General features: G+C 42.5%; 3 protein-coding genes and 1 long non-coding RNA gene across 13 annotated transcripts in view; 2 read left to right on the forward strand and 2 right to left on the reverse strand.

Annotated features, from left to right (window-relative positions):
- Nucleotides 1-15,403, forward strand: part of RIPOR2 (RHO family interacting cell polarization regulator 2) — a 97,496-nt gene extending 82,093 nt beyond the window's left edge. For all 4 annotated transcript variants that reach the window (XM_081919431.1, XM_081919428.1, XM_081919429.1 and 1 more), the window contains 10 exons: nt 137-823; nt 1,717-1,898; nt 3,528-3,696; nt 4,580-4,715; nt 5,593-5,754; nt 7,276-7,434; nt 9,135-9,340; nt 10,717-10,800; nt 12,696-12,786; nt 14,183-15,403. In XM_081919431.1, coding sequence (XP_081775557.1) covers nt 137-823; nt 1,717-1,898; nt 3,528-3,696; nt 4,580-4,715; nt 5,593-5,754; nt 7,276-7,434; nt 9,135-9,340; nt 10,717-10,800; nt 12,696-12,786; nt 14,183-14,283 — 1,977 coding nt within the window. In that variant the 3' untranslated portion in view covers nt 14,284-15,403. The remainder of the gene's footprint in view (nt 1-136; nt 824-1,716; nt 1,899-3,527; nt 3,697-4,579; nt 4,716-5,592; nt 5,755-7,275; nt 7,435-9,134; nt 9,341-10,716; nt 10,801-12,695; nt 12,787-14,182) is intronic.
- Nucleotides 14,394-16,501, reverse strand: LOC309374525. 2 transcript variants are annotated; one of them, XR_014170612.1, is made up of 3 exons: nt 16,440-16,501; nt 15,781-15,844; nt 14,394-14,424 (listed from the first exon to the last, which is right to left on the reverse strand). It is a non-coding gene; the product is annotated as an uncharacterized lncRNA (long non-coding RNA). The 2 variants fall into 2 exon arrangements; XR_014170613.1 differs by lacking the exon at nt 16,440-16,501 and adding an exon at nt 16,343-16,388.
- Nucleotides 16,440-17,835, forward strand: ARMH2 (armadillo like helical domain containing 2). Its single transcript, XM_081919503.1, has 2 exons — nt 16,440-16,759; nt 17,086-17,835. Exons 1-2 carry the CDS (start codon nt 16,561-16,563, stop codon nt 17,559-17,561), a joined length of 675 nt encoding a protein of 224 aa, XP_081775629.1. The 5' UTR covers nt 16,440-16,560; the 3' UTR covers nt 17,562-17,835.
- GMNN (geminin DNA replication inhibitor) lies at nt 17,768-27,167 on the reverse strand. Of its 6 annotated transcripts, none has more exons than XM_081919502.1 (7): nt 27,014-27,167; nt 24,779-24,851; nt 21,669-21,779; nt 21,200-21,329; nt 19,387-19,469; nt 19,197-19,307; nt 17,768-18,199 (listed from the first exon to the last, which is right to left on the reverse strand). In XM_081919502.1, the coding sequence occupies exons 2-7, from the start codon at nt 24,830-24,832 to the stop codon at nt 18,020-18,022; spliced, it is 669 nt and encodes a 222-aa protein (XP_081775628.1). In that variant the 5' UTR covers nt 24,833-24,851; nt 27,014-27,167; the 3' UTR covers nt 17,768-18,019. The 6 variants fall into 6 exon arrangements, with proteins under 6 accessions (XP_081775628.1, XP_081775625.1, XP_081775627.1 ...); XM_081919499.1 differs by having other exon boundaries at nt 21,200-21,332; XM_081919501.1 differs by having other exon boundaries at nt 21,669-21,782.
- Nucleotides 27,168-27,791: the final 624 nt, after the last annotated feature.

The raw sequence follows: 27,791 nt of genomic DNA on the forward strand, positions 1-27,791 counted from the left end.
TTTCTTTTACAACTAGGCTTCAAATAAGTCAACAGACCTTTAAAACTTCTCCATTTTCTGCTAGTGGCTTGGTGTTAATTTTGTGTGGAAAGTTTTTCCGCTTTCCATCTTTAACTGTTCTTGTTTACATTTGCAGTCAAATTCACCTGATGACGTCTTTGAAAATGGGATGGCAGAAAATGAGAAAAGGTCAATGTCTTTCAGCTTCAGTGATATCCCCAATGGAGATTGCACTCAGTCATCCAGTTTGGTGGGTTCCTGCACCATAGATAACCCTAATCCTGAAATTACTGTCACACCCCCAGAACACAACGGGCAGAAGTTATCAAAAACTCGCACCATGGACAATATCAGTACAAGCTCATCTGTAGACTCTACACCTGAATCCAGAGACTTAAAACCACAAGAGCATGTGCTAGTGAATGAGGAAAATAAGATTTCGTGCATAGATTCTGAAGTTTGTCAAAAGTCTCTAGGTTCAAGAAGCAGCAACCTGTTCTTAGATAATAGCGCCCAGGTATCACTTCTGCAGGACACAGATGAGTTGTCAGAGCTCAAGCCTGTGGAACTGGATACTTTTGAAGGCAACATCACGAAGCAGCTGGTTAAAAGACTCACTTCAGGAGAATGCCCAATGACACCTGAAAAGCTGCACTGTGAGGGGTCAATAAGTGGTGAATCAGAAGGCTATAAATCTTGTGTTGACGGAAGCCTAGAAGAAGCATTTCAGGGACTTATTCTAGCACTTGAACCTCATAAAGAACAATTTAAAGAATTTCAGGATTTGGACCAAGAAGTAACACACCTAGACGAAATCTTAAAAGTAAGTTGTCAGGCATCCTTGCTTTTAACTTTCTTGTATCTCTTGAATACTTTTGTTGTTGTTGTTGTCGTGACAGGCCTTGGCAGCTGTCTAATTTTTGATTAGTTGGTCACCTGAATGATTATCTGTATTTTTTTCTTTTAAATGATGTTTTCTGTTTTATAGTGTACACTGTCTTGTACACTATACGGCGGTATAGAAATGCAGTGGAACCTCGGTTTTCAAATGTAATCTGTTCTGGAAGACTGTTCCGAAACGTTCGAAAACCAATGCGCAAAGGGCGGTCTGCAAATTTACAGAGAAAATTGAGAAAAATACAGTGGTACTTCAGCGGAAGCCGTTCGACTTCCGAGGTGTGTTTGAAAATGGAAGCATTTACTTCTGGGTTTTCAGTGTTCAAGTTCTGAAACGCTCGTCAACAGAGACAATCAAAAACTGAGGTACCACTGTAGCTTTATTCATAAATAAATAAATAAATTAAAAGTGAATACCATACATTTATGTGACTAAAATCAATGAGCACCCAGCTCACACAAGTAGACTACACCAATGGTAGAAAGTACCCCACAAATATACTAAATTTGTATATTCTATATTGACATATTATAAAAGATGTTATAATTAAAAACAAGTGTCAACAAAAAGTCATTTCATTGGTTGGCAGACAACAACTTCCAGACAGCATAAAAATCTACAAAGAGAAGATTTACGTCACATATTGTGAAAAACTGTATTGTTGAATCTGGTAGTTTCAGGAAGATGCAGAGAATTTCTTCTTTGTTATTAAAAAAAAGGTTTCTATGCCTTTTTGTTGGGGGTGGGGGGGAGTGAGAATGTATGGATTCATCAGCTCCCTCATCCCCCACATATTCATTTTGCTTTTCCTGTTGCAGTGCAGACCAGCAATCAGTCACAGCAGGTCATCCAGCTTAAGCCTAACAGTTGAGAGTGCACTGGAAAGTTTTGATTTCCTCAACACCTCTGACTTTGAAGATGATGCTGGTACGGAGGAGCTTTGCAATGGCGGTCGAGGCACTGACTGCGTATTCTCAGATACGGAAGTTGAGAAAAACAGGTACGGAAGCCAATATCTTGTACTTTTCTTACTTAAGCCCAAACTCTCGCACTTGTCCTTTCAGTCCTGGCGCGCACACATTGTTAAAGGAAGATTAAACTAAATATTGGGCTTTATAGATAAGCGATTTCCCTACAGAGCAATTATAATTAAGTTTAGAAGAACTGCTTACAGTGTTGCCCACATTTTATTTACGATTTTGCCGAAATGTCCCCAACTCCAGCTTAAAACAACAGCTGGTAGAACATGAGACTCTTAATCTTAGGGTTCTGGGTTCGAGCCCCTTGTTGGGCAAGAAGATTCCTGCATTGCAGGGGGTTGGACTAGATGACCCTTGTGGTCCCTTCCAGCTCTACAGTTTTATGAAACTAAGATTCTATACTTTTTTAAATCATCAAAATATCATCAAATGCAAAAAAAAGCACCATTTTGTCATGCCATCACAAGCCTACCTGTGCCCCAGCTTCTCCTAATTCATACCCGAACAGAAAATGATTGTTTCTGAGTTGGCCATTATAAGTGTGAACCTGCAGCAATCCATCTATTCTGATCAATGCAGGGTCAAGCCTAACAACAGCACTGTAGCAGAATGCCCTGGCTTGTCTCAAACTATCGTTTGAATTCGTTCATATTTTCCCCCAAAAAAAATATAGTCCAGCTCCCCACATGATCTGAGGGATGGTGGACCGGCCCATGGCTGAGAAAGGTTGCTGACCCCTGGTGTAGATCCATTGAAATCAATAGGCATGAATAACTTAAGACCATTGGTTTCAATGGATCTACTTTGAGTAAGAGTTTGTTTCATAGAACCCATAAAGTCTTTGTTTAAGGTGGTTAAGGAACCTGATGTTGTTTGGATGAAGATCCTGAAAAGCCTGGTAGCATCCCTGCTGCTGCTTTAAAATAAGTCAGCACAATTATTAACGCCCTTTAGCTTTTCTTAAATGCTCTATAATCCACCTTCCACTGAGAAATACTGGAACAATTGTTTAAAGAGTGAAACAATCATTTAAACATTGAGATTTGCATTATTCTGTAAATAAGTAAATAACTGGGAAACCTGAGTTCTGTGCCTGAAACACCTGATGAAATCATCATGTCTTCTGCTTCAACGACTTGTGGGTTGTTGTTTATTAATTTCTTGGCTGGCAATTAATCATGTGCTAGTAAAGCACTGACAGATTAAGACTTAATTGTATAACTTTTCAAAACCACTAATCTATAACCCAGTGAAATCTGCAAAACAGTTTGGCAAACCATGTTGTCAACAGATCAGGGTGGCTGGTGCATTTTAATTTTTTTTTTTTTAAGAAAGCAAGTTCTAATGAAGGCCGATTTCAAAGACTTCACAGCGAGAGCTCTTTACAAAAGGGGCATTGTTTGAGAGAAACAAGTAGGCCACTGTGGAAGCCATATATCCTTTAAATGTGGACACTTACTTGGCACCAGCTACCTTGTGCCCCTGCCAGTTTTGAGGTATGATGCTTTCATTAAAAGCCTTTTGGCCTCGCGAGGGCTTTCTGGTTACAGGTCGGTGCTTTCAACAATCCCTCTTTTGCCTGGTGTTAGTCATGTTGAGCCTGCATAAAAAGAAATCCAAACCACTCACTTACCTCCCAGCATGAACAGTTACAGGTCAGAACACCCAGAAGCCAGGGGGCATCTCAGCGAAGCATTGACAGAAGACACAGGAGTTGGTACCAGTGTCGCTGGAAGCCCTCTTCCGTTGACCACAGGGAACGAAAGCCTTGATATCACCATAGTCAAGCACTTACAGTACTGTACACAGCTTATTCAGGTACCTATAGTGGGGTGTTTTTTGGGGGGGACCCCCTAAACCCTAGAAATTAAAAAATGTTAGGATTTTGATTATTTGGTATGTGAAGGGAGAAATACAAGCTGCAGAGGAATTCCTGGGCTAGGCCTTGCAAAAAAAACGACCTGGGCAAGCTAGAGCCATTAAGAAACAATACAGGGCCATTGAGGGCAGTTGGCAATGCAAGAGAACTGTCGCCCCCCTCCCCTTGCCCTGAGGTGTGAGCAGACTGGGGGTTTGTAAGGTTGCCAGGGTAACTGGGTGTGAGGTGACAGGAAAAGAGACTTGAGCAAGGGTTGCTGGGATCCATCTTGAGCAGGCTGGCTGCAGGCTGGCTGGGAGAAATGCCTTGAACTTCTCAGCTGCACTGCTGTGGGAGACAAACCCATCTTGAAATGACCATTCTATGAGATCTAGACTCCTCCCATGCAGACCGAAGGTGTAAATAGAAATAGAAATAAACCATATTTCTTAATGCCACGTCAGTCTCCACTGTGTCTCAGTTCTCCAAAGGCCCACAGAACCTCTGTGAGTGCCTAGAACCCCATGGGCTCTTGCCACTGCTTGGCAGAGACGGGGAGGCACCCAATTTCTGATATATATAGTTGGGAGGGGATTGAAAACTTGGGATGATGGGGTGGAATATCTTGAAAGATGGCATGACTGGATGGAATCCTGAGCAGGACAACGTCACACTGCAAAACTTTGTTGCAGATCCCATCTATAGAATAAAATACTATTTTTGCTTGGTAAAATACAAATGCTTCCGCATTACACACATCAGCAGAATTAATGTAAGTTCTATCCAGAGAATTTAGTATACATAACATGCTAAAACTTTGCTCTTCTTTTGTTGTTTCACTAGCAAATTGTATTCTCCAGTAAAACTCCCTTTGTGACAAGAAACCTCCTTGATAAGCTGTCCCAGCAGGTTCTAGTGATTGAGAGTCTTGCAGAGATCAGTAATGAGAACAGCGGGAACATCAGACCTGTAAGCGAAGGTAAGACCTGGCATGGAAAGTTTCCATTTTGAAAGGGTGGGTGCCTGTTTAAATATTCCTTAAGCATGGCGTGCAATACAGTCCTGTATCCATTTATTCACAAGTATTTATTCAGGGTGTGTTGTTTTTAAAGTGTGTTCACGATAATTGGATTATTCATGTCCGCCAGGTCATTGAAACTGAACAGCCATATTTCTAAGGACTATAAAACAGATTAGCAGTTTCTGTTTCCCCTGCTACATGCATCATAGGCTTTAGCCATAGGTTAGGAAACAAAAATGTTGAAAACTGAAAGAAATTATTCATTTCAGAAGTGAAATGCATTTTCACAAACATTTCCTAGTGTATTATCAATGCATATCTCTGCCACCATGTGGGTTAGATTGAAGTTTGCTTCTTCCTTTTTTTAAAAACAATGAGATATGAAATTCTTAAGAAACCAAACCCTTTGCCATAGTGCCTGGATGTGCAGAAAAGCAATAGCCCTAAAGTCAGTTTCTGTTGTAAGCACATATAATCCAGTCAAGCTCGTGAGCCATTGATTTTCAATAGAAATGTACATGGTTAACCATGGAATCAATGGGATAAAGGTGCTTACATTGACCTGGATCCATGTCCAAAGTATACAAAGGGTGATTAGCAATTGAATTATGGTTATCCTTTTCAAATCAGAACAAATCTGCTTTTGCCTTTTAGATTTTTCACTCCGAAAAGCCAGTGCAACCCCTTATAATTTCAAATGAAATTGGCATTTTCAGTCCGTGTTCCTTCAGTGGGGCTCTTAAGCTCTGCAAACATTCATCTGTGATTAGAATATTTATCTTCCTTATACTGAAAGCAGTGACAATCTCTCTTTTGTGATCTTCTTTCCATTCAGCAATTCCGGAATTCCAGAAAAGGGTCTCTCTGCTTTCCTTCTGGAGTAAATGTACCAATCCTTCTGGGTTCTACCACGTCTCTGCTGACAAGATGATCAAACAACTGGATGCCATGTTCGCTACAACACTGAATGACGAGTGCCCAGGACTTGCAGAAACAGGTACAGTTTTCCAGTGTGTTTCTATAGTAGCAGCAGAGAGCATCCATCTCGCTGATGGTGTCTGCAAGAAATCTCTACAGCAGAAATCATGGCTACTGACAGCTATATTAAGTCTTTCAAAGTTGCTTGCTGACATTAGCACACTGAAATATTTTGTTATATTTTGCAAAATGACTTAACCCAAACAAAGGGCTTTTGAAGCACAAATATTGATTTAGTTGATGATTTATATAAACTAGTGTATCCAGTCAGGCAAAAATTGCTACTCTGCTCCAGTCTTCCAGTTACTCATCTTTTGTTTTATAATACTTGCAGATAGATATGCTTTGTGTGCATTTTCCAGCAGATTCTGGAGAAATATAGGTTTCCCTTACAAAAGTAGCAAGCTCCTATTAATCCAAAAACCCATTAGCTGGCTCACAGCTGAGTTTTGGCCTACCAGAATGCCTTAGATCCTCGCGAATTGCGTATTGGCAAGCTGCAAGAAAACATGTCTTTCCTGTATCAGTCTCTACAGCCACAGAAGGCACAGTAACTCTCCAATGGTTTAATTTCACAGTCCTCCATTGTCTCCCAAGAGACAGATACCACCAGGCTGGCATCATTGCATGGCCACCCATTTAGCAATAACTGAGCTGTTGAATGTGGTACTTAATACTGAACTACTACTACTACTACTACTACAGGTTGATCAAATTGGGGGTCAAAGTGGTGCTGTTGGTGTCCTTTCCAAATCCTGCTCCTTCTACCCTCTACCTACCCCTAGTCCACTGTTTTTCTACATTGAAGTTTATTCCATGAGGCTTTACTCTCATTTAAAACACTCGGGCCTTTTTCTGTATGCTTGTAACTTTTGCCCACACCGCCTGTGTGCTACCACCTTTTTATTTGCTTCAAATCCCTCATAAAAACCCAATTTTTATGTAACACGTTTGCCTCAGTTCCTTAGTCCTTGTGCTCTACTGTGACTTAGAAAGCAATCCTAAGCCCTGATCCACTGGCTGCAGGTAAATAAGATGGGACAGAGGTGCCTCTCTGCTGGTAGAGAGCAGCTCTGAGCTGGGGGCATGTCTACAGCACACATAAAGCACTCTTTGTTTCTGCTGGTCATAGGTTAGGGTTGCCATGTTTCAAAAAGTGAAAATCCGGACACAAAAGTAGTTAAGCTCCCCCCCCCCAAAAAAACACCCCTAAAAATAATAATGAATTTTTGAGTTAAGTAAATTCGCCAAAATCTACATGAGTTGCTATACATCCAGATTTTCCCAGACATTTCAGTGATTCATGCCCAGACACTGCTTCTGATGACTGAATCCTGGCCGTGTCTGGGAAATTCTGGGTGTGTGGCAGCCCTATCATGAGTGCCAGTAGCAGGAGGAAGATAGGCTCTGTTGCACTAGGGAAGGAATGTGAATCAAAAGCAACATCCACATTCAACTGTACCATGACTTGCAAACTTATTAAATCAGCACAGTGCCTCCTAGAATTTTAATCTGCTTTTTTTTATCTTGTCATGCACAGTGTTCAAAACCTTGGTATCACATATCTTGGATCGAGCAGAGCCTGTCCTCTCCTCTAGTCTGCCCTTGGAAATCATAACAGTTTTCCAGTATTACAACTATTTTGCCAACAAAAATGTCCACGATCTGGCAAATTATTTGCTTCAGCTTGCAAGAGAAGGTAAGAATCATCATATGGTTTCCTAGGGAAGGTTATCTTTAAAAGAAGAAGCACAGCATGAAATAATTCCATTTGCTGCTCCAAAGAATCCAGGAGTATGCTTTAAGTTAAGATTCACAATGCACACATGAATGGTGTGCTTTGAACTAAGGCAAAAACAACACCTACAGCTGGGGGAAATCTGAAGATCAAATCATGGGCTCTCCCTGAATAGCAAGATCTGCTACGTGTTTATTCGCATAAAAACCATACACACAAACACATAACTTCTATTAGCCGAGAGTCTTGAAGCTATTGCGAATGATGTAATGTAAAGTCCGTTTTAGTTGAAGGGTGATAGCTCAGTAGTAGAACACATAATGTCCCAGGGTCGTTCTCAGCATTTCAAGACAGGTCAACGAAAGAGTGCAATGCAAAACTCAGCCAAGCAGTATACATTACACTGAGTTAGATGGACCAGTAGTTAGGCAAGCTTCCTGTGTAAACTCTGCAGTTTGCCACAAGGTGTCCCATATCAAAGATGCCAGCAAAACAACCTGGATGGTTGAAGAACGTAAGATGACTGTTAAACTAATTTTGACTTATGGGGGCTGCTGGAAAAACTCGTGCTTGATCCGGTTCCTCACATATTCCTTAAAATTTTCTGTGTTCAGGTTTTGGGTTTTTTTGAAAAAAGAAGAGCACTTTTGGAGATGAATGCAAGCGGAATTCTAACCAGCACAGTAAAAAGCAGCAAGCTTTCCAGTGCCCTGTCCAATGAGCTGCAAAAGAATTGGGCTAAAGGACAAGCACTGGACACTTGATTTTTTTTTTAAGGGCTTGGGGATTTTTTTATAATCTACATGCAATAGAATTAACAATTGCAAACAAATTTGGCAAGATCTATTTATGCTCTGTGGGGACGCGGGTGGCGCTGTGGGTTAAAGCCTCAGCGCCTAGTGCTTGCCGATCGAAAGGTCGGCGGTTCGAATCCCCGCGGCGGGGTGCGCTCCCGCTGCTCGGTCCCAGCGCCTGCCAACCTAGCAGTTCGAAAGCACCCTCGGGTGCAAGTAGATAAATAGGGACCGCTTTCTAGCGGGAAGGTAAACGGCGTTTCCGTCTGCAGCTCTGGCTCGCCAGAGCAGCGATGTCACGCTGGCCACGTGACCCGGAAGTGTCTTCGGACAGCGCTGGCCCCTGGCCTCTTGAGTGAGATGGGCGCACAACCCCAGAGTCTGGCAAGACTGGCCCGTACGGGCAGGGGTACCTTTACCTTTACCTATTTATGCTCTGTATTGATTCTCCTCTGCCATCAGTCCCTTTTACCACTAAATTTCTGGCTATGGACTTTAAAGACCCAACATGTTGGCCGCCCCAGGTGGTCGCAGTGACACCTAGAGTGCCTCATTATGTGGATGAAGTTGCCAGACTTCCTGGTAGCAGCTAGTAGTGATGTGGACACTGCCTTCCAATGAAGGCAATCCACAAACTGATTCTATGGAGTAGCTTAAACACATGCGAAAGCTTGGACACCTGTTGCTGGGAATCACAAGTACTCAGGTCCTGCTTGCAGGCGTTCAATAACTACCTGGTTGGCTATGACTATGAGACCAGGATGCTGAACTAGGTGGGCCTGTGACATGATCTTACGCTCATATGTTGTCGCTGTCTTTCTGTGGTGAACATAAGCAACTTAGAGGGACATTCTTGTTCCATTTCAGCCTTAATGGTGCAGACTCTACAGTCCTTAAGAGATGAAAAGTTCTTGCAGAATAAAGCCACTTTAACCTCCTTCAGCCTCCCACCTCAGCAAGAAGTACTGAAATCTTTGGCTCTCCTCCTCCTGACTGAAAACAAAAGGGAGACCCACGAGGCTGTGGCATCCTTGTTGTCGGCTGCAGCAGAAGACAAGGACTTCAGGGAAAAGGTAGGTGCGATTGGAAACGGTAACAAAATTATGAGCACAGTGGTACCTCGGGTTACATATGCTTCAGGTTACAGACTCCGCTAACCCAGAAATAGTGCTTCAGGTTAAGAACTTTGCTTCAGGATGAGAACAGAAATTGTGATCCGGCGGCGCAGCAGTGGCAGCAGGAGGCCCCATTAGCTAAAGTGGTGCTTCAGGTTAAGAACAGTTTCAGGTTAAGTACGGACCTCCGGAACGAATTAAGTACCTAGCCCGAGGTACCACTGTACTGGGGTAGAGCTGTTAGATTTCAGATAGGGCATTTCTCTGAGGCTATTAAGGCTTCATGGTGGGAGGGAGCGCGCTAGCTAGACAGGGTGGTCTAACATTTCATATCAAGTGCTGCCTTGTATGGTGGGGGGAGCAAGGCCAAAATTTGATGCGTCGCCTCCAGCCCTCATGCTGCCTTCCCAAAGCTAAGTGAGGCACCAGGCTCTGGGAAAGAGGTGTTAGTCTCTGGCAGAGTCCTAGAGGCCTCCCACCTCCTTCCCAAAGGTGGGAAAGTGCCAGTTAGGCTTTGGGACTTGAGGACCCTGTCAGAGCTCTCACACCTCCTTCCTAAAGCTCCATGCCTTACTTACCTGGCTTTGAGAAGGCAGCACCAGGAGGGGCCTCCAATGTTGCTGAGGACCGGACCACCCTGAGTTAGGAAGTGGGGTTGGGGCTATAGGACTGTTTAGCCAAGCAGCAGCACGTAGAGAAACAGCATCTCTCCCTATATAACCCCAGCTGGGATAGCTCACTTGGTAGAGCATGATACTCTTAATCTCAGGGTCGTGGGGTCAAGCCCCACATTGGGCAAGAGAGACCTTTATTGCAAGGAGTTGGACTTAGATGTCCCTCAGGGTCTCTTCCAACTCTGTGATCCTTTACACGCAGGGAAGCACTGCTTCAGGTATTGCATTGATTCATTGTGAGTTTGGATTAGGGCCCTGGTGTAAAGGTATTCAGGCTTTTTACCTCTGTTTTTGATTTTGGATTGCATTAGTTAGGTGGTCTTTTTGCTATAATTGTTGTTAATCCTAATTTATATTGGTTTTATAGTTTTAAATTGGAATAAGTAAGCTGCATGCACTACACATATGCCAATAATTTGGAATGGCCCCTGGAGCACATAATCTGCTTTAGTTACTCCTTTGGAGGGGAACCAGATGTTGCTGAACTGCAATGCCCTTCATCCTTCATCATTGCCAATACTGGGTGGGGCAGAGTTGGAGTCCAACAACATATGGAGGACTGCTGGTTCTCAATCTTTGCCTTAAGTGCTGCCTTAGGTCTTTCTGTGAGATGCAGCTGCAGCTTCCTCCTCATTGCCTCCCTCTTTCCCCCCCTCCCAGGCTTTAATTTATTACTGCGAAACCCTTGCACAGCCCAGCCTCCACCTGCAGAAGGCAGCTTGTCTGGCCCTGAAATGCCTCCAGGTAAAGTTTGCCTTCTTTTCTTTCCCAGGCACAACAAAAGGTCAAGCCATAGCAAGGGTTTCAATAGCCCCTCTTGAGCAAACAGCAAAAATCAGAGTCTTGTTCTTCTGCATTAGCCATCCTGATATTACTTTGCAAAAGTGAGGATTTTTTTTTTGTACGAGTAATTTAGAACCTTGAAGTATCTCCAGGATGAGAAGTGTGAACTGTGCATGAGAACTCTTGCCCCTTTAAGAGGTGCACAGACTTAACTTATAATCAGAAAACTAATGCTTACGCAGTAGAACAACAACTATATATGGAGGACACTGGAAAATGGGGAAGGGGGGCTTTGCCAGTGCAGTAGCACCAGGTTCTGCCGTTGCACCTACATTTGGACTAGGATCTGTTTAAATTGCTATCATGTTGTGGTTTTTGTACTTCCAGACAAAACCACCACATAGATTGTAGCACCATTTGAGTTCACAAGAAGTACTGGGGCAGAGCAATTGCACCAGCGATGGTGGGCGGGGTGTGGGGGTGTGGCAGATCCACTGCTATTGCCCAAGCCCTGCTGGGTCAAGGCAGTCAGGGCAAAAAGTGATGGCGGTGGTGGGAAACCAGTTGTTTTTCCTCCTCTCCCACTGCCTACATAACTGCTGGCCTAGCTTCCAGCTCTGTTTGGGAAGGGGCTGTTGGAAGAATGAAAATGCTGAGTATCCTGAGGCAGTGGCGGAGCTGGGTGCTCCGGCACCCAGAGCAGCACACATGTCACGGGGGCGAGGGCGATCCTCCCAAGGGGAGGCCGGTCTTGGCATGGGTGTGCGCTGAATGTTAACTCCTTCAGGCTGAAGGGGGGTGACATTCAGCGTGCGCCCCCAAGCCTACAGCAAGCCGGGGGAAGGGGGAGTGCCGCAGCAGCTGCTTTGCCGCTTGCCACTCACTGGACTTGGGGGCATTGTGCCGAATGTCACCCCCCTTCAGGATGACACCCAGGGTGGCTCACACCCCCACACCCCTTCCTACACTCCTGTTCTGAGGTTCCTCAGCCCCCCCACAATATTCTCCAAACACTCCCCATTTTAGGACTCACTAGTGGTGGAGCACTACCTATAGGATATCCGAGACTATAGCATTGCACCCTAAACTTCGCTTAACCTATGGTGCATTGCCTAATCTCAGGGAAGACAGAATTAAAAGCAAGTCATGAAATGACCAAAAAACCAACAACCCCTCCCTACATAGAAATTTGTCTGCATATACCCAAATCAGCTGTAGAATGCCATTGTAATACAGAATTAACTGGAGATTTTTAGTAATAACCTTTTAGTTATGACAAGTGTGGCTCTTGTAGCATAGTAGTAGTTTAGTAGTAATAAATCTATCGTTGTGAATAATAGTCATTTAAAGAGTGTTTGTTCATAATGCAATAAGGTACGTAAGACAGTAAGACAAAAGTTAACAAAGCTCGTGAAAGAGAACCTAGGACCTGCAACAGCATTTCCTGCAGGGATCCAGCTGACGTGAGCTGTTTATCTTTTCCTTGACTGTTTCGTGCATCTTCAGTTTCATGCCACAAGTGCTACCAAAATGTATCAGGTGTCTCCCAATGGAGGGAGCAGATCCACACGATATTTCATTTTACATGTGGCTCTGCTGTCCCCACTGAAATTACGTAGTGAGGAAAGTCATATGTGGATAAAAGCCCTCCTCTGTTGCACTCTGTGGGTGCATCAGACAACACATGTGGGATTCTGGATTTGAGCTCTGGGCTTCTGCAAAGAAATTGCAAAGTCCAGATGAGTCCATAAAATGTTTCACACAGAGTTGAACAACTGGACAGAGAATCGGTGATTATCATAAACCATTTGGAATGAGAATAGAAAATAATTAATTTGTTTTTGTTTTTGGTATAGGCAACTGAAAGTATTAAAATGCTAGTCACGCTTTGCCAGTCTGACAATGAAGAGATCAGGAAGATAGCCTCTGAAACCCTTCTTTCTCTTGGTAGGTTGACTAACTTTATGCCATTCCTCTATTAAAAAATAAATAAATGTGAGAGTAAAAGCAAACTGATGAAAAAATGGGACAAAAGCAGAGAGTGGGGTGTGGGTAATAGAAGAGCAATGACAAAGAGAAACTAGGAAGCACTAGCACAGTACTGGTGATTCCCAAACTCTTATTTCTCCATAACATCTGAATCAGAAGAGGCAGTTAAAGCCCTCAATCAGTGGCTGGATGCAATGGTGGGCTGGACTGAGCAGTCAATGAACTCAGCTTGGACCCTAGGAAGACAGGGGTGGGTGGTGGCTCCTACGTGTGGGAGATAGATCTGTCACCTGTTCTGACTGGCGTTGCACTCCCTCTGAAGGAGCAAGTCCGCAGTCATCTGTGGCTAGGGGTGCTTTCTACAAGCTCTGGCTACTATGCCTGTTGTTACTGTTCCTGGACCACAGTAGCATGACCACAGTGACCCACGCATTGGTAACATCAAGACTTGATTACTGTAGCACACTTTATGTGGGTCCACTCTTGCATCTGGTTCAGGAGCTGTAGCTGGTGCAGAACACAGCAGCCAAACAGCTCACAGGAGCAAGTTACTGGCAATGTGTTTACTCCTCTGCTGAGATGTGCCCTGGTTGCCAATTTGCTTCTGAGCTTCTTTTGCTAATTCTCAAAGCCCCCCCAAAAACCCTTGGGCTCAAAGTACCTTAAAGACCATAAGATCCCTTATGCTCCATCTAATCATCCTCTGATGGGGCACTTCTTCCACACCCGAGCTTTGGTCAGCCTTTATTAGGGATTGAGCCTTTACTGTGGCAGGCTCTGCTCTGCAGAACTCCCTGCCCATCTTTTAGGCATCTCCTAAAAGCAATGCTGGTCAGACAGGCCTTTGCAATGCAAATTTCTTTTTCCCAACCAACATTTATTGCTTTTTTAATAGACGCTTTTATTGCTCCAGCTGTTTTGTATGGTATATACCTCTTTGTTGGGGTCTGCAAAAGTGGAACTTTACAAATATTTAAATCCATAAATTTGCAGCCACTGAACAGCACCTAACCTTCCCTTAATGCAGTGGTTCTCAAAGGGTGTGGCAGGAAAGAATGGCAAGCATGGCAGGAAGATTCAAGGACAATCAGCATACTGTTTCGGGAATAATTCATATTCTTACGTAGCTGCATTGTTTTATATTTTCTGGATGTCCCATGATCATGTTATAAAGTAGTTGTGTTCTATGTTATAAATCAAGCACTGCTAGTTGTTTCTTTTTGTTTTCCAATGTATTTATCAATTTTCAAAAAATTGGTGTGGCACAAGCATATTTTTATTCTGAAAGTGTGGCCTGGAGAACCTCTGCGTTCATGTAACATTTGCCTTGCTTCTCTCATTTTTCTCTGCTCAGGAGAAGATGGACGGTTGGCATATGAGCAACTAGATAAATTCCCTCGTGAATTTGTTAAGGTTGGTGTACGACGTGGGACTGAGGTAGCCACAGCCTTTTAAGAGTTTAATCTGCATATTAACACAACAGCTTCAGAGGCTGGTCTTCTTTAACCACAACGGTGCTGTAGCTGAACTGAAAGAAGATTCACAGGTGTTCAAAGAAGAATGAATTTGAGGGCTGTTACTGGCTTCGCTCTGTAACTTATAATGAAAACAGTGATTTGTCAAAGATTGCAGTTGCTTTGCTTTTGAGTGAAACTAGGTCACTGCCATACAGTCAGCCTCGGCAAATACAACAAAAGTTTTGTAATCATAAATGAGGCATTTTAAATTGTATGTGGTGGGTTTTCTGTGGATATAATTGCATCAGTTTAAAACTTTGTGATGCTTCCTCTAAATCGGTGGAAAGGAAAAAGCAAACTGAGTAGGACTTTTAACAGCAGTTATGACTCCCATCTGTGCTGTGCCTCAGTTGCCTTCAAGTATCTCCTGCCTTGTTTTTGTTCTTAGTAGCACCATTTAGTATGAACAATCTTCAGATGACGGGCCTGACTCTGGAAACAGTTGGATGCAAACTTCAAGTTTCAGTAATTCTCTGTCTCATTTCCTATTTCTATTCTTGCTCTTTTCTGGCTTCCAGTAATGACCTCTGATAAATTGCAAATGATTTTTTAAAATAAAAACAAACACTCTCAAGCAGTTGTGCAGGTTGTATAAAACAAACAGGTGTTTTCCTTTTTTCCAGAAAGGGCATATGGCCACATTATACTTTTACATGAAAACACCGAGATTTAATCTTCCTTTCCCCTTCCTTGACATTTCAAAAAAGAATGAGGTTTTGTGCATTTATAGCTGGGAGCTACAATGATTTCAATGTAAAAGAGAACAAGTGGTGGAGATCTCTGGGACTACTTCAAATTGAGTTGTTCACACACTCTCCCTATCTGTAACAATCAAGGTGACAGACAGCATGCTATGATGCTAGTTTTCTTAGAAGTAAATCCCAGTGTGCAATGGTGGTTACTCCCAAGTTAGTATGCATGGGTTGTAACTTGAAGGTGTTTTATTGAAGCCCTCATCAGACAATAAAGTTTGAAGTGGCTCATAGCTCTTCAACCATTGGGCACGCCTCCTAGGAGACATACAGATTGTGAAGTGCTGATTGTTGGTTTTTTAAAAATAAATCTAACAGAAGTCTTTCCCCCCTTTTTTGCCAAAATGCATTGGCAAGCCAGTATTCTTAATTGTTAATGTTGTAACACTGTATATACCTGTATATTATAAATTATAAATATTCTCTGATTAAAAGCTGTACAGTCACTCAAAGGTTTTACTGAAGGGGGAAAGTCTCTTTTATGAAATGTGAAATAAGTAATTGTGCTCTGGTTTTTACAGCACATTGCTGCCACAAGCCTACAGTCTTTCATTGTCGTCTTTTGTATTGATTTTTGGCTTACATTTGCCTTCTAGGTTTGTGGTATTTGTACTCATATATATGGCTCCTGTTTAAGTTATAATAAAGATTATTTTTGAATTACTAAATAGCCTTGTTTTTACTTTGGTCGACTTATTTCTTCCACCAGTGCTAGACCTGGACTTCAATTTGATCAAGATGGTAGTTCTGAGAAAAAAACAGCAAGTAACCTCAAATGACAATATGTCCAGGTATCCCGTACACTGTCACCCAAGCTTTGTTTGCCTATAAATATGTCAGAAGAGCTGGCAAAAAACATGTTTCAGCACTAGGGAGAAAGCACTGCAAAACTGCCTCCCTTCTGAGTTTTTAAAGCTACAGCAAAGATCTGCAAGTACACCTGGAAGTCTGAGTGGGCTGCCTGCGGACAGTTGCTGAATTACCTCCAGGAAACTTTGCAGAGGAACTAGCCCTTCTGCAGTTTGTTGGGAAGATGGTGGTAGAGGTGGTGTTTGGATCTGCCAGCCTCCACCGCTGGACAGGTAAGGGAAAATAGCTCTATCTGTAAGAAGGTATGAGCAACAATAAAGTATCGGTTGTGGAGGGAAACAAGTTTCTTTACAAAGATAATTTAGACCCATGGGGCAGAAGGATGAATCTCACTTTTCAAAAAATGTGAAAATATAACTTATTGGCTTAACCCACCACCAACCGCAGGATAGGTTAGCTAAGAATCTACGTAAGTATGACATCATACTATCTCCATTTTCCATTCTATTTGCTGCACTCATTGCCTAGTTACCAGCTGCGTGGGCTTGCGAGTCAAACGTGAATCAATACTTCAGTCTCCCAACACTTTCCTGTGGGTAGAGTGAAATACAGCTTTAGAAAGACACTTTTCCTGAAACAAGTCTTCAGGCAATATGGGAAGCAAGTTTAGCAAACTAGCAGCCTGGTATAACAAGCATATCAAGCATGAGAGGGAACCCGCAATCAAGCTCATAGACCCTGTCTTTCACCACCATAAAATCAAAACCTACGGCATTGAGCTGAGAGATCCAGAGCTGCCCCTGGAGGACAGAGCCACAGCTGCATGCTATATTGGACTTCTAACTTACACAGGTATGCATGTAAATAGACAACAGTGGCCAGTTTGAGAAAAGTGTATTGTGTCCAACTAAGTTATAGTTGGGCTAGGCCCATTAAAATGATAAGACCAAAGTTAATTGTGTCCTAGTCCAAGTAGAAACAACACTAGATACGACTGAGTAAATGTGCGGTAAAATTGTAAGTATGTTTAATAGCTCAAGTGTCAGTATTCAAGGGACTCCATCTCATGGCTAGGAAATCTCTCAATTTACATTAGCCATTAAAAATGGACAAATATTCAGGCATAGCAGTGTTCCAGAATATTAGTGAAATAATCAGTAACCTGTCTTCCTTTACAGGTGGTGTCAATGCTGCTTTGCTTGCATCAGAATACATTCAGGATATGATTAATATTTTGCTTATGCCAGATACTTCTGGGGAAGTGAGGACCTATGTATTAAAAGGGTTGTGTGGCATTTGCTACCTAAGCTACTTAAACCAAAATGAAGCCAAAGACAGACATCTTATGGAAATTCTCCTTGCTTATCTGGATGAAGATGAAGACCCGGAAGATGACGACCCTCTAGATATAATCACTATGAAGCTCTGGGTTTGCTACCTTATGACGGTTGTCTGCTGTAACAACATCCCTTATCTCAGGTTATTTAATGAAGTGGGTGGCCAAAAGCTACGTAAAAGTCTGGAGGCCCTGTCTAAGTTGGAATGGTTTAGCTGGCCGCAAAACTATGCCAAGTTAATGCTAGCCCTTCTAGCCTACCAAGAACAGATAAAAGAATCACTAACAGGTAGAGCTAAGAAATCCAGCTTACCGTAAAAGTGCCAGGTGGTAAATGGTGTTTAGGGAAGTATCCAGAAATACTAAGTAAATTACTGGTTGGGGCTGGCATATAGCATATGTACTACACTTCTGTTCTCAAAGGTTTAAAGGGGGTGGGAACTATTATTCTATGTCTATTACCTCTTAAATAGCTGGCTTAGACTTGCAACATATGTTCTAAAGTACAGCATTTTACAACTGTGTAATCTGTGCAGAGAAGTTTATTTGGCAGTTCCACATACATGAATAAAAAACTATTTACAAATTGAAATACATAGTATTCCCATTTAATCAAGTAACCAGATGAAGTCTAACACTTCCATTATACTTCCACTGCTGCAAAACCCACCCTTTGAAATTTCAAGTGAATCTTTATATTTCAAAGGATTCTACTCTTCCCCACCCCAGACATGACACACGGGCAGTTCATTTTCCCTTTCAGAGGCCCAATACTTTCAGAGATTACTTGTTTCATTTGTCTGCAGATCTGTAGAATTCCTTGAGAGCTGTGAAGGTTCCCCTTCAGTTTCTCCATCTAAATCCTCCTCAGTAGAATCACTTTCCTCATATGCAATTTCTTCCAGGTCTAGATTTTTCAGTGTCTCTAGACTTTCTGGTGCCTGTCCAGTTAGTCGCTAGAGAGGTATGATGAGACATTAGTGATACTGTCAGAACAGTGGTAGAATTTAGCTTTTGAAGCCAAGTAATATATTATACAGCAGTTAACTTTTTTTTAGAGATATTACACCATCACTACATGCTTTATACAACAATTTGCAAAGCACCTTGCACATTCTCCTAATAACATTATCTTACATGGCGGTAAGAAGTATCATCTTACTGCAAATCTTCGGGGATGGGAGGGAAGGGAGATGTTGCAGAGACAAGATGTGAATGACTGACATAAAATACAGGATTCTGTGCTGTTAGACCTGGTTGAGATGAAGTAAAAAAAGTTCACATTGTCTCAACCAAGTCTAACAGTCACAGAATCCTACATTTTATTTTTGGATATACAACTTTAACCTGCAGAGAAGTGTACAGTATATTCAATTTTGACTTTATAGTCACTTTCTCTAGAGACTACCTCAGAAAATAATTTTGAGGCAAGGCTGGGAGAGTCCTAGCACATGACCTCCAAACTTCAGATTAGACAAGATCTCTGCAAATCACAGACGCCAACACTGATGTTACTTGTGTACAAGCTTCAAGTATCAGCTGTTAGACCCACAGATGGTCCGGGAATCAGCGTGTTTTTACTTGAGTAGAATGTGTGTTTTTATTTAAAATGCATCTCTGGGTTATTTGTGGGACATAGGAATTTGTTCATTTCCCCCCAAAAAATATAGTCCGGCCCACCACATGGCCTGAGGGATGGCGGACCAGCCTACAGCTGAAAAAGGTTGCTGACCCCTGCACAAGATCTTTGTGAGATCAATCAAAATAACACATTTTGTCTGGGTTTATCAACAGGGCACTTGAGCATATGTTCCACCACCCACATTAGTTCACCATTTACTCTGTTTTTGCAAAGTAGCCCCAATAATAGATGGTAACAATCCCTTGTGCAAGATTAGACAAGATGCAGAATACACTTTGAGAATATTGCTGTTTACCACCACTGTAGCTTACCTCAATCATATTTGCCATATATTGTACATGGCTGGCTAGCTCTGCAAGCTCTTCATTTTCTTCTTTTAGACGAGCAATTTCACCATCTTTTAATTCAATTTCCTTATGGAGCTAGGAGGGAAAGCAGACAGAGTTTAAGCATCAATGGTAGTGAAAATCTGATACTTTTGCTGATACTACATAAAATTACCTTTTCATTTTCTTGCAACACCTCATACAGAGCTTTCCTCCTTTCCTCAGCCAATTCCTTCCAATACCGAGATGAAGGATTGCCTGCAAAGAAATTAAGGCTTTTAAAGCCCCCATGTGCACATCATAGAAAACCACTGTTAATGGTTTACAGTGAACATGCAGACAGGTTCTGCTTGCTCCTCCTAGTGTGAGCAATAAGCCATGATCCTTGGTTTTTGCATTCTATCTGAACCAGTTTATGCTTTATTTGCTCAAATCAACCACAAATGGCCAGAGCAAATGTTGGCTTTACAATGTAGTTTGTTCAGAATGAAAAAATGCAATCCCCAGTTCAGACATAATGCCTTATAAGCCAAGGAGCATCACTGATTGCTCCCAATGTACATTCATGACAAGCCATTAGCTATAGCTTACTGTGGCATACAAATGCAACAACAAAGACTGTGGCTCATGCTTTACATGCACACAGTTGAAGGTTCAATCCTTGAAATCTCCAGGTAGGGCTTGGAATCTCCCATCAGAAGCCCAGGGAAACGTGTCAGTCAGTGGAACCTGATGGACCAATGGCCTGACTCAGACAGCTTCCTATGTTTCTAGGACTGCAAACTATGGTATTCAAAATTTGATTTCTGGGACTCCCTTCCCAAACTTTTCACTCAAGTCATATTACTACAGTATTAAGAAAATATATAGCCAACTTTTCCACTGCAGAAACACTCAGGCACCTTACAGTTACTAAAACCATCCACACACACAAACATACAGCATTAAAGCAGAAAATGTAAGAAATGTAAGACTTAAATGTAGGAATTGCTGCTGATCAAGCTGCTTATCTCCATGCTTCCTTTTGATTAGACTAAGCCTGCTCAACTACCGTATTTTTTGCTTTATAAGACTCACTTTTTCCCTCCTAAAAAGTAAGGGGAAATGTGTGTGCGTCTTATGGAGTGAATGCAGGCTGTAGGCTGCAGCTATCCCAAAAGCCAGAACAGCAAGAGGGATCACTGCTTTCGCTGCGCAGCAATCCCTCTTGTTGTTCTGGCTTCTCAGATTCAGAATATTTTTTTTCTTTTTTTCCTCCTCCAAAAACTAGGTGCGTCTTGTGGTCTGGTGTGTCTTATAGAGCGAAAAATACGGTAGCTAAGAGTATTGGGGGCCCCCAATACATGATTTGTCAAGTCAAATGCCATCTGCAAAGGTAGTGTGGCACTATTACTAAGTGAATCTTCATTTCAATACAGTGCAGCAGTTAAGTGCTTTCCATATTCTGCCAAACTCGCCCAAGTTTGTCAAAGCAGAAGCAAAAACCTATGCATGCAAGAATGTGCATTTGAGCAACCACACTGAGAAGTGTCTACCATATTATTTTCTGTAGGTTCACACTTGCTTATCACTGGCAAAGTATCGAGAGGGAAAGAAAGCAGCAGAGGAGAGGAACAGAAGCAGAAAATGTTTTGCCCTATTTTCATCCCCCTTTTAGTCTATTTGACCCAACCAGTCCATTTTCTTCATATTTACCATATGTTACACAGTTCCAGCACAGCAACATAAAAGGAAACCAGACAAATTCATAAAGGATAAAACCTGTCAATGGCTACTAGTCAAGTTGCATATATGTTACCCTCAGATTCAGAGACAGAATACTTCTAAATACCAGCTGGAAAGGCCATTGCCTTCATGCAAGACTAGTTAGATCTTGGGTCATATCCAGCAGAGCTCTTTCACCAAGGCAATTTATGTTTCCATATACCTTCCAGGCTCAGCATTTATTAAAAGATTGTCACTGCTTTTTTTCTTAAGAAGCAACATACCTTTTACTGTAAGATCGGAAGCCTGAACTCCTCTTACAGTTCTGTATTCTGTTTCAACAGCAACTTCTGGTTTGGAAGCCTTTGAGCTAAGCTGATCACTCCAAAGTTTCCTCTTGATTGAAGATTTGGCCTGCTGAGAGTTTTATTAGTTGAGAATTCCAAGCAGGCATATCTTAACAAGCCATTCTTCCCACCTACTCAGTTAACCGTAAAACTATATTCCCACTTGTCATCTGATGCAAAGTTTTAGGGATTCAATGACTGAAGATGGATCTTCAGGTGCATTCAACATAGCATTCAACCCCATTGGTACATGCAAGCCTATATACTGTGTAGACTAGCAATCTAATTGTATATTATCAATGAAAATTAACAGAACAGGCAAATTTCAGCTTAACTGTCAGCTCACTTAAGCTTTCTAGCTTCCAAAAATATATTGCTAAGATTGCATTCCAGCAGCAGTACATACCTCCTTTGCCCTTCCAACAAGACAACCTGTAATAGATGGTTGTATCATCTTAAGGGTCTGTCTTTGTGATGTGCAATTTTTATTGCTTGTAGAACTATTGCTTGTAGAAGCCTGCTTTGAAAAGAACACATTCAGTGAATCTACTTCACCTAGAATTGAAGGTTTTCAATTCAAAATTTTCAAGAGAGCTTGTATTGCCATTTAAGGGTTACATACATTTCAGTTACATGCAGTAAATCAGGTCATCTTTATACAGAACTGGATCTCACATGATGTTAAACACAAGTTTTGCATCTTAAATACTGGCTTTTGAACTTTGTCTTAACTGCAGGCCTGAATTTCTGCTTAATGTCATTTCACCAATAAGGAGTATTGAGAGCACCTGAGACACACACATTTTTACATGACAAAAAAATTACTTGAGTGCACATTTCCTTTGATTTGTGCTGGGTGCCTAGTTGCTTTGCCTGAGACATAACATACTGATCCAGCCAGGGTATTGTTTTGGAGGAACAGAATGTCTATCACCTTCCTTGTCATATGTAAATACCCATTTCCTGCATTAGTTCTTTTTTTAAAAAAATGTTACACTGCCACCATGAGATAGCAAACAATGGTAGATAATCAAACAAGGATAGCAGGAACATAATGTCATACTAGCGTGAGAAAGTTAGCGATTCACACTGTACTTCACATGGCAAGAGCTCACCTTTCCCACGGTAAAGTTTCTACTGCCAATTAGCTTTACTATTGAACTAAAAGGACAAGTGCCAGGTACTCTGGGAACCAGCACTGTGCTACACTTCAAATAATACTTACTGCTGTTGAAGTAGCCAATGAATATTTCTGACAACTGCAGCCTATCACTTGCTTGGATTAACCTATTACTTTTAATATTTTATGTTTAACGAGGTAGTGCTTTCTGAATAGCAAAACCAGACAGCAAGTACAAATTTAACTATGGAGGTTGGCAAAGTGGAGGGAGGGGGAGAGAAATGAGCAGCAGGGTCAAGAACAGATGGGTGTGAAGCCAACATCCCAACAACCCCCTTTATCGCTACACAATTTAGATTCCCTCTTCAGTTTCCTTTATTCTACCAAAATGAGCAGCATCACTCTTCAGTAAGAATCCACAAATTAGCTTGTTATGGAAACCATGGTGAGTATTCCTCCCACTTTAGCAATTATGACCTGAAGTGCAGCAGAACATGCCTCCCTGGGCCAAAATATGATCCAAACACATTTATAGTGAAGGGTGACAAAGACAAGCTAAAAGACGGGTGCAAGGTAGGCGATTTACACCTACAGTTGCATTGTGCTTTAAAGATGCTACAAGCACCTTCTTAGACTCCTATGAGAGAATGGGTCTCATCTCTGAAATGCCAATCTGTCTTGTAACAAGCTACATCCCGTATCTAGACTGACTACCACCTCCACACTGTTTCAAACAGCAAGCTTTTCCAGCCCTACCTGGAATCAAGTCTGGGACCTTCTGCAGACAAATCTTACAATTTACCACACAGCTATAGCCCCTCCAAGCATGTGAAGGGGATGAGCAAATCAACCACCTGTGTATTGCAACTTTGTGCTAGTTACAAGGAACACAGGGAACGGATCCTCTTTGTTGGCTTGGCTGTCAAGCAATGTGTCTTGTAGAACTGAAAGCACATAACATCCATCACTCAGAGGGCATAGGATCTTTGCACACAACTATGAGCAGATCACATTTTAAGACACTAGGACAGAGATTTTCAACCTTTTTGAGTCCTCGGCTCCCTTGACCAAATACATTCTTTCTCCCTTGACCAAATACATTCTTTCTGCGGCAACCTTGTGGGGCTCAGGAGCTGGCAGCCTCTCATGCTTTCTCAAACACCCTCCCTTGTGGAATGCTCCCTCAGCCTCCTCTCCTCTCTCATTGGGAGTCCTCTGGGCAGCTTCTGCCGCTGCTCCTAGCTAGCCCCAGAGGCACCATTAGCCTGGGGAGCTTGTAGCCAGGGTTGCTGCAACAAACAGCTGTGCAAGCCTTTAGGAGGCAGAGATGTGAGGGCATCAGAGAAGGAGGGGAAGGGAAGAGGAACAGAGGCCAGTGTTGCTCGTGGCACCCTTGACCATCATTTAAGGCAACCAACGGTGCCACAGCACATGGATTGAAAATCACTGCTCTAGGGCAAGACACACATAATGTCTGTACACATTTAAGTACTGGCCAAGACATATTCTCCAAAACATCTGAATTAATAGCACCTAATTATTATTAACAGGTGCTTCCTCTCTTACCGTATTTTCATACCTTTCACTCTCCAATTAAACAAAAACAGTATTATGAATGCAACATTTTATAGCCACTGCCATAGAATCCTTCAAATCCCTTGGCAAGGCTACCACCATTACTGTACAGTGGTACATCGGTTTAAGAACAGTCCGGTTTAAGAATGATTCGGTCTACAAACTCTGCAAAACCGGAAATAGTGTCCCTAAGAACGGAATCCGAACGGTGGAAGGGCGCCGGCGGCGGGAGGCCTCATTAGGGAAAGCACGCCTCTATTTAAGAATGGACTTCCGGAACGGAATAGGTTCATAAACCGAGGTACACTGTACATCAAACTTCCTTGTTATAACTCAATTAGGTTCAGTCTCATATGTAAACACAAATCCTGGTGACAATAAGCAAGGCAGTAGCATAGACTGTAGTGCTACAGAGGTATCTGTGGTTGGTTCTAGACCAGGCTTCCTCAACCTCAGCCCTCCAGATGTTTTTGGCCTACAATTCCCATGATCCCTAGCTAGCAGGACCAGTGGTCAGGGATAATGGGAATTGTAGTCTCAAAATATCTGGAGGGCCGAGGTTGGGGAAGCCTGTTCTCGGCAATATTTGATCTATACAGTTCTGAAAACAATTTTGAATACATATTGCAAGTAACATATGATAAGGGCTTCTATGCTGTAGGAATCATGTGATTAGTTTGAAGCCTAAACCTACTGAAGAGATCTTCAGTCTTGGTCTATTTATAAAAAGAAGTACAAGCTTAATATCTATGAACTCTATGAAAATAGTGCTGTATACACATCACCACTTGTCATTACACCTTGGCAAGTATCAATATTACCTTGGTAGCAAGGGGCTTCTCAACATCCAGTTTCTGTTTCATCCTAGAATTCATTGTCTGCTTTCAAGTAGTCCTATATGGGCATAAAATGTACACGCAGCACATTAAAGTAAGCAGGGATGTCCAGTGCAGCCACAAATCAAAAGAGTTCATACATTAGGTCTGGATGGTTCTCTCCCAATTCCTGAAAGCAGTTTCAAACCTCCGTTTAACTCTGGGTTTAAAAGCCATAAAGCCATCTGAGCTTACAATCATCTGCATAGCCCTCAGAGTTATGGTTCGCTAACAGCAGTTTTCATCTACCAAGCGAATATCAGAAGAGATATTTTTTCCTAACTTTGAAGTTCACCTTAACACCTTATAACTTCCAGTCATAATAGCAGGACCAGCAATTTCAATATCACAAGCGGCTACTCCATATGACTAAACTGAGGCATGGGAGAAAAGGAAAGCAGAGACACCATATTTCCATTCCAGCTGATTGTTATAATGCTAGAATGATTAATCTGAGCTAAGAAATGTGTCCTTATGATAGCCCTGTGATGCCTCAGCTTTACATGGCAAAGGTTTTATTGCTTATATATTTTGAAAAATGCACATACATAAATCTCACAGTTTAGCCGACCACATTTCTGAGTCGGAAGGCAATGAGTATTAGGACTCTGTGTTACAGCATAACCCTGAGCCTGTATTATCACCAACTGGGACCATCTTTTTACAATGTCAAAATAGCAAACTTGTATATGGAAGTAATGTGTTGAACATGGACAAAGTGCTAGAACTGTCCTATGGAAAGGACCTCTAAACATTCCAGAAGTAGCAAAGCTGGTCCATTATTCAAAGATCTTATGTTCTAACTACAGTGATTTTACATGTCTCCATTTCGTTTAGCATTTCAATGTTCCAAAGCACTAAAGACAAATTGCAATCGTGATTACAGAGTTTTATTCCTATGCTATCCTCTTCCACTTTCTTTACTACTACTGGTTTCATATGCACAATCTCCACTGCACCTGCAAGAATAAGAAGGCAAACTAACAGTAAAGGATGGTTAAAACATAGCAAGTAGTAGTTTATTTTCAATAAATGCTCTCAAATGTGCACCTTTAATGTTATTTTATCCTCTAAAAGAGACAAGGCAATAGACAATTCTGACCTGGCCACAACCTAATTCAACTTTTAATATTGCAGTTAAATCCCTGAAGAGCCTTGAAAGCTGTAAAAGGTACCCCTCTTGCATTATATGCAAGAATGAAGGCAATTTCTAATCACACCCAAACAGCACATATTCCTTCCTTCTGAAGCTAATATAGTGGTACCTCGGTTTACGAACTTAATTCATTCCTGAAGTCCATTCTTAAACTGAATCTGTTCTTAAACATTTATCAGTAGTAGTTTATGTGGCTGTCAGTTCGTGAAAATATCCAGAGCACTTCAACAGCTGGAATATGGGTTTTTTAAGTGCAGGCTAGGTAAGTGCTGCATTTGGTACCAAGACCACTATTCTTATAATAGGAAATAACTCAGGAAAGAGTTAAAGCAGCCCACATACAGTTTAGCATCTGTAGCTTTCCCCTCAGACATGGCAAGCCTGCAATATCATATGCAGCTGTAGATATTTAAAAAAAATAATCAAGTAGTCCTTGCCAAACCCATGAAAAGATAACTTGTGTGCCTCTCGCAGCCACACCAGATTCCTTTCAGCAGGAGCTCGGCCTGTTCTGAAAGGTAGCTCCAAAAAGGAAATGTGCATGTTCACCCTGTGTATGTCAATGAATACTGAGGGCCTCTGGCTGTGCTCCCTCACCAAAAGCAAGAAAAAGGTCTTCCACGTGGAAAGGCGCAGACTTCCAAACTGCCCCCAAAGTTGCATTGCTGAGCTTGGGATCCCTTCTCGTTTCAAACAAGTATGTGAGGAAGCTCCTTCACGTGTCGAGTCGGGTCAAAGATGCAGGCGAGGTTCTCAAACGATAATAACCAAGCACAAGCCACAGCACCACGAGCACTAGCCCCTCTGTGAAGAACGGGGGGGGGAGCCTTCCCTGCTTTAGAAATGGCTGATATCACCATATACTTAAAGCACCTTCATCCCACATCGCCACCACAACCTGGGAACTGTAGTCCCCCCCCAGCTACAACTCCCACCACCCTTCACGAGCTACAGTTCCCAGCGTCGGTGGAGGGGTGCGGGCGTGTGGCCCCTCAAGATAACGACTCTCTCACCCCTGGACTCACCCGCTTCGATGCTCGCTCAGCTGCCCGCGCGACCAAGACTCCCGGCGGCCACCGCTGCCCGCCTTTTTTTCCCCCTCGCACGTTAATCCCGCACGCTCGCTTGAACAAGGAAAAGCCTTTCGCTCTCTCGCGCGCGCAGCCGTAAAAATATATCGCAGCGTCGGGTGGGTGGGCGAGCGTCGTTGCGTCAGGCGGGCTCTCCGCCAGTACCCTGTCCTCCGGCGAACAGTTTCTAGCCAATCACGTTCGGGGGGTTGAGGCGAAGCCGCAGCCAATGGTTGCTTCCGGCGTTTCCTTTGAGCCGCCCCACCACCCGCGCGCGTTAGCGGCATAACAAGCTGTTGGGAGGAGCTTTGGGGTTGGCTTGGGTTTTTTTTAAGTGGGGGCAGTGGGAGGCCGTCTAGGGCGGAGCAAAGGAGAGCGTGGCTTATAGCCACAAACCTAAGCTCTGCTGAGTTCAGTGGGGCTTACTCCTGAGTAAAGGGAGCTATCATGCTTACCTGAAAGCCCCATTGAGCTGACTGCAATCCTGTGCATAATTGCTCAGAAGTAAGTGGCAGTGGATTGCAGTTAGTCCTCAGTCATTTCAGCAGGGCTTACTCCCAAGTAAATGGGTTCCATACCTGCATCAGAATGATAGAACTTTTGTTTTAAATGTTTACAAACTCAGGAGAAAATCACGTTTTTGTATGAACCGAGTGAGGAAGAGCATGAGCTCCTATATCTATGCTGGGTTTCTTGTTGACACGCTGCTTCCCCATCACAGCTACACAAATCC

The sequence above is a fragment of the Podarcis melisellensis genome (genome assembly GCF_964234715.1).
Source record: "Podarcis melisellensis genome assembly, chromosome: 7".
Lineage (NCBI taxonomy): Eukaryota > Metazoa > Chordata > Lepidosauria > Squamata > Lacertidae > Podarcis > Podarcis melisellensis.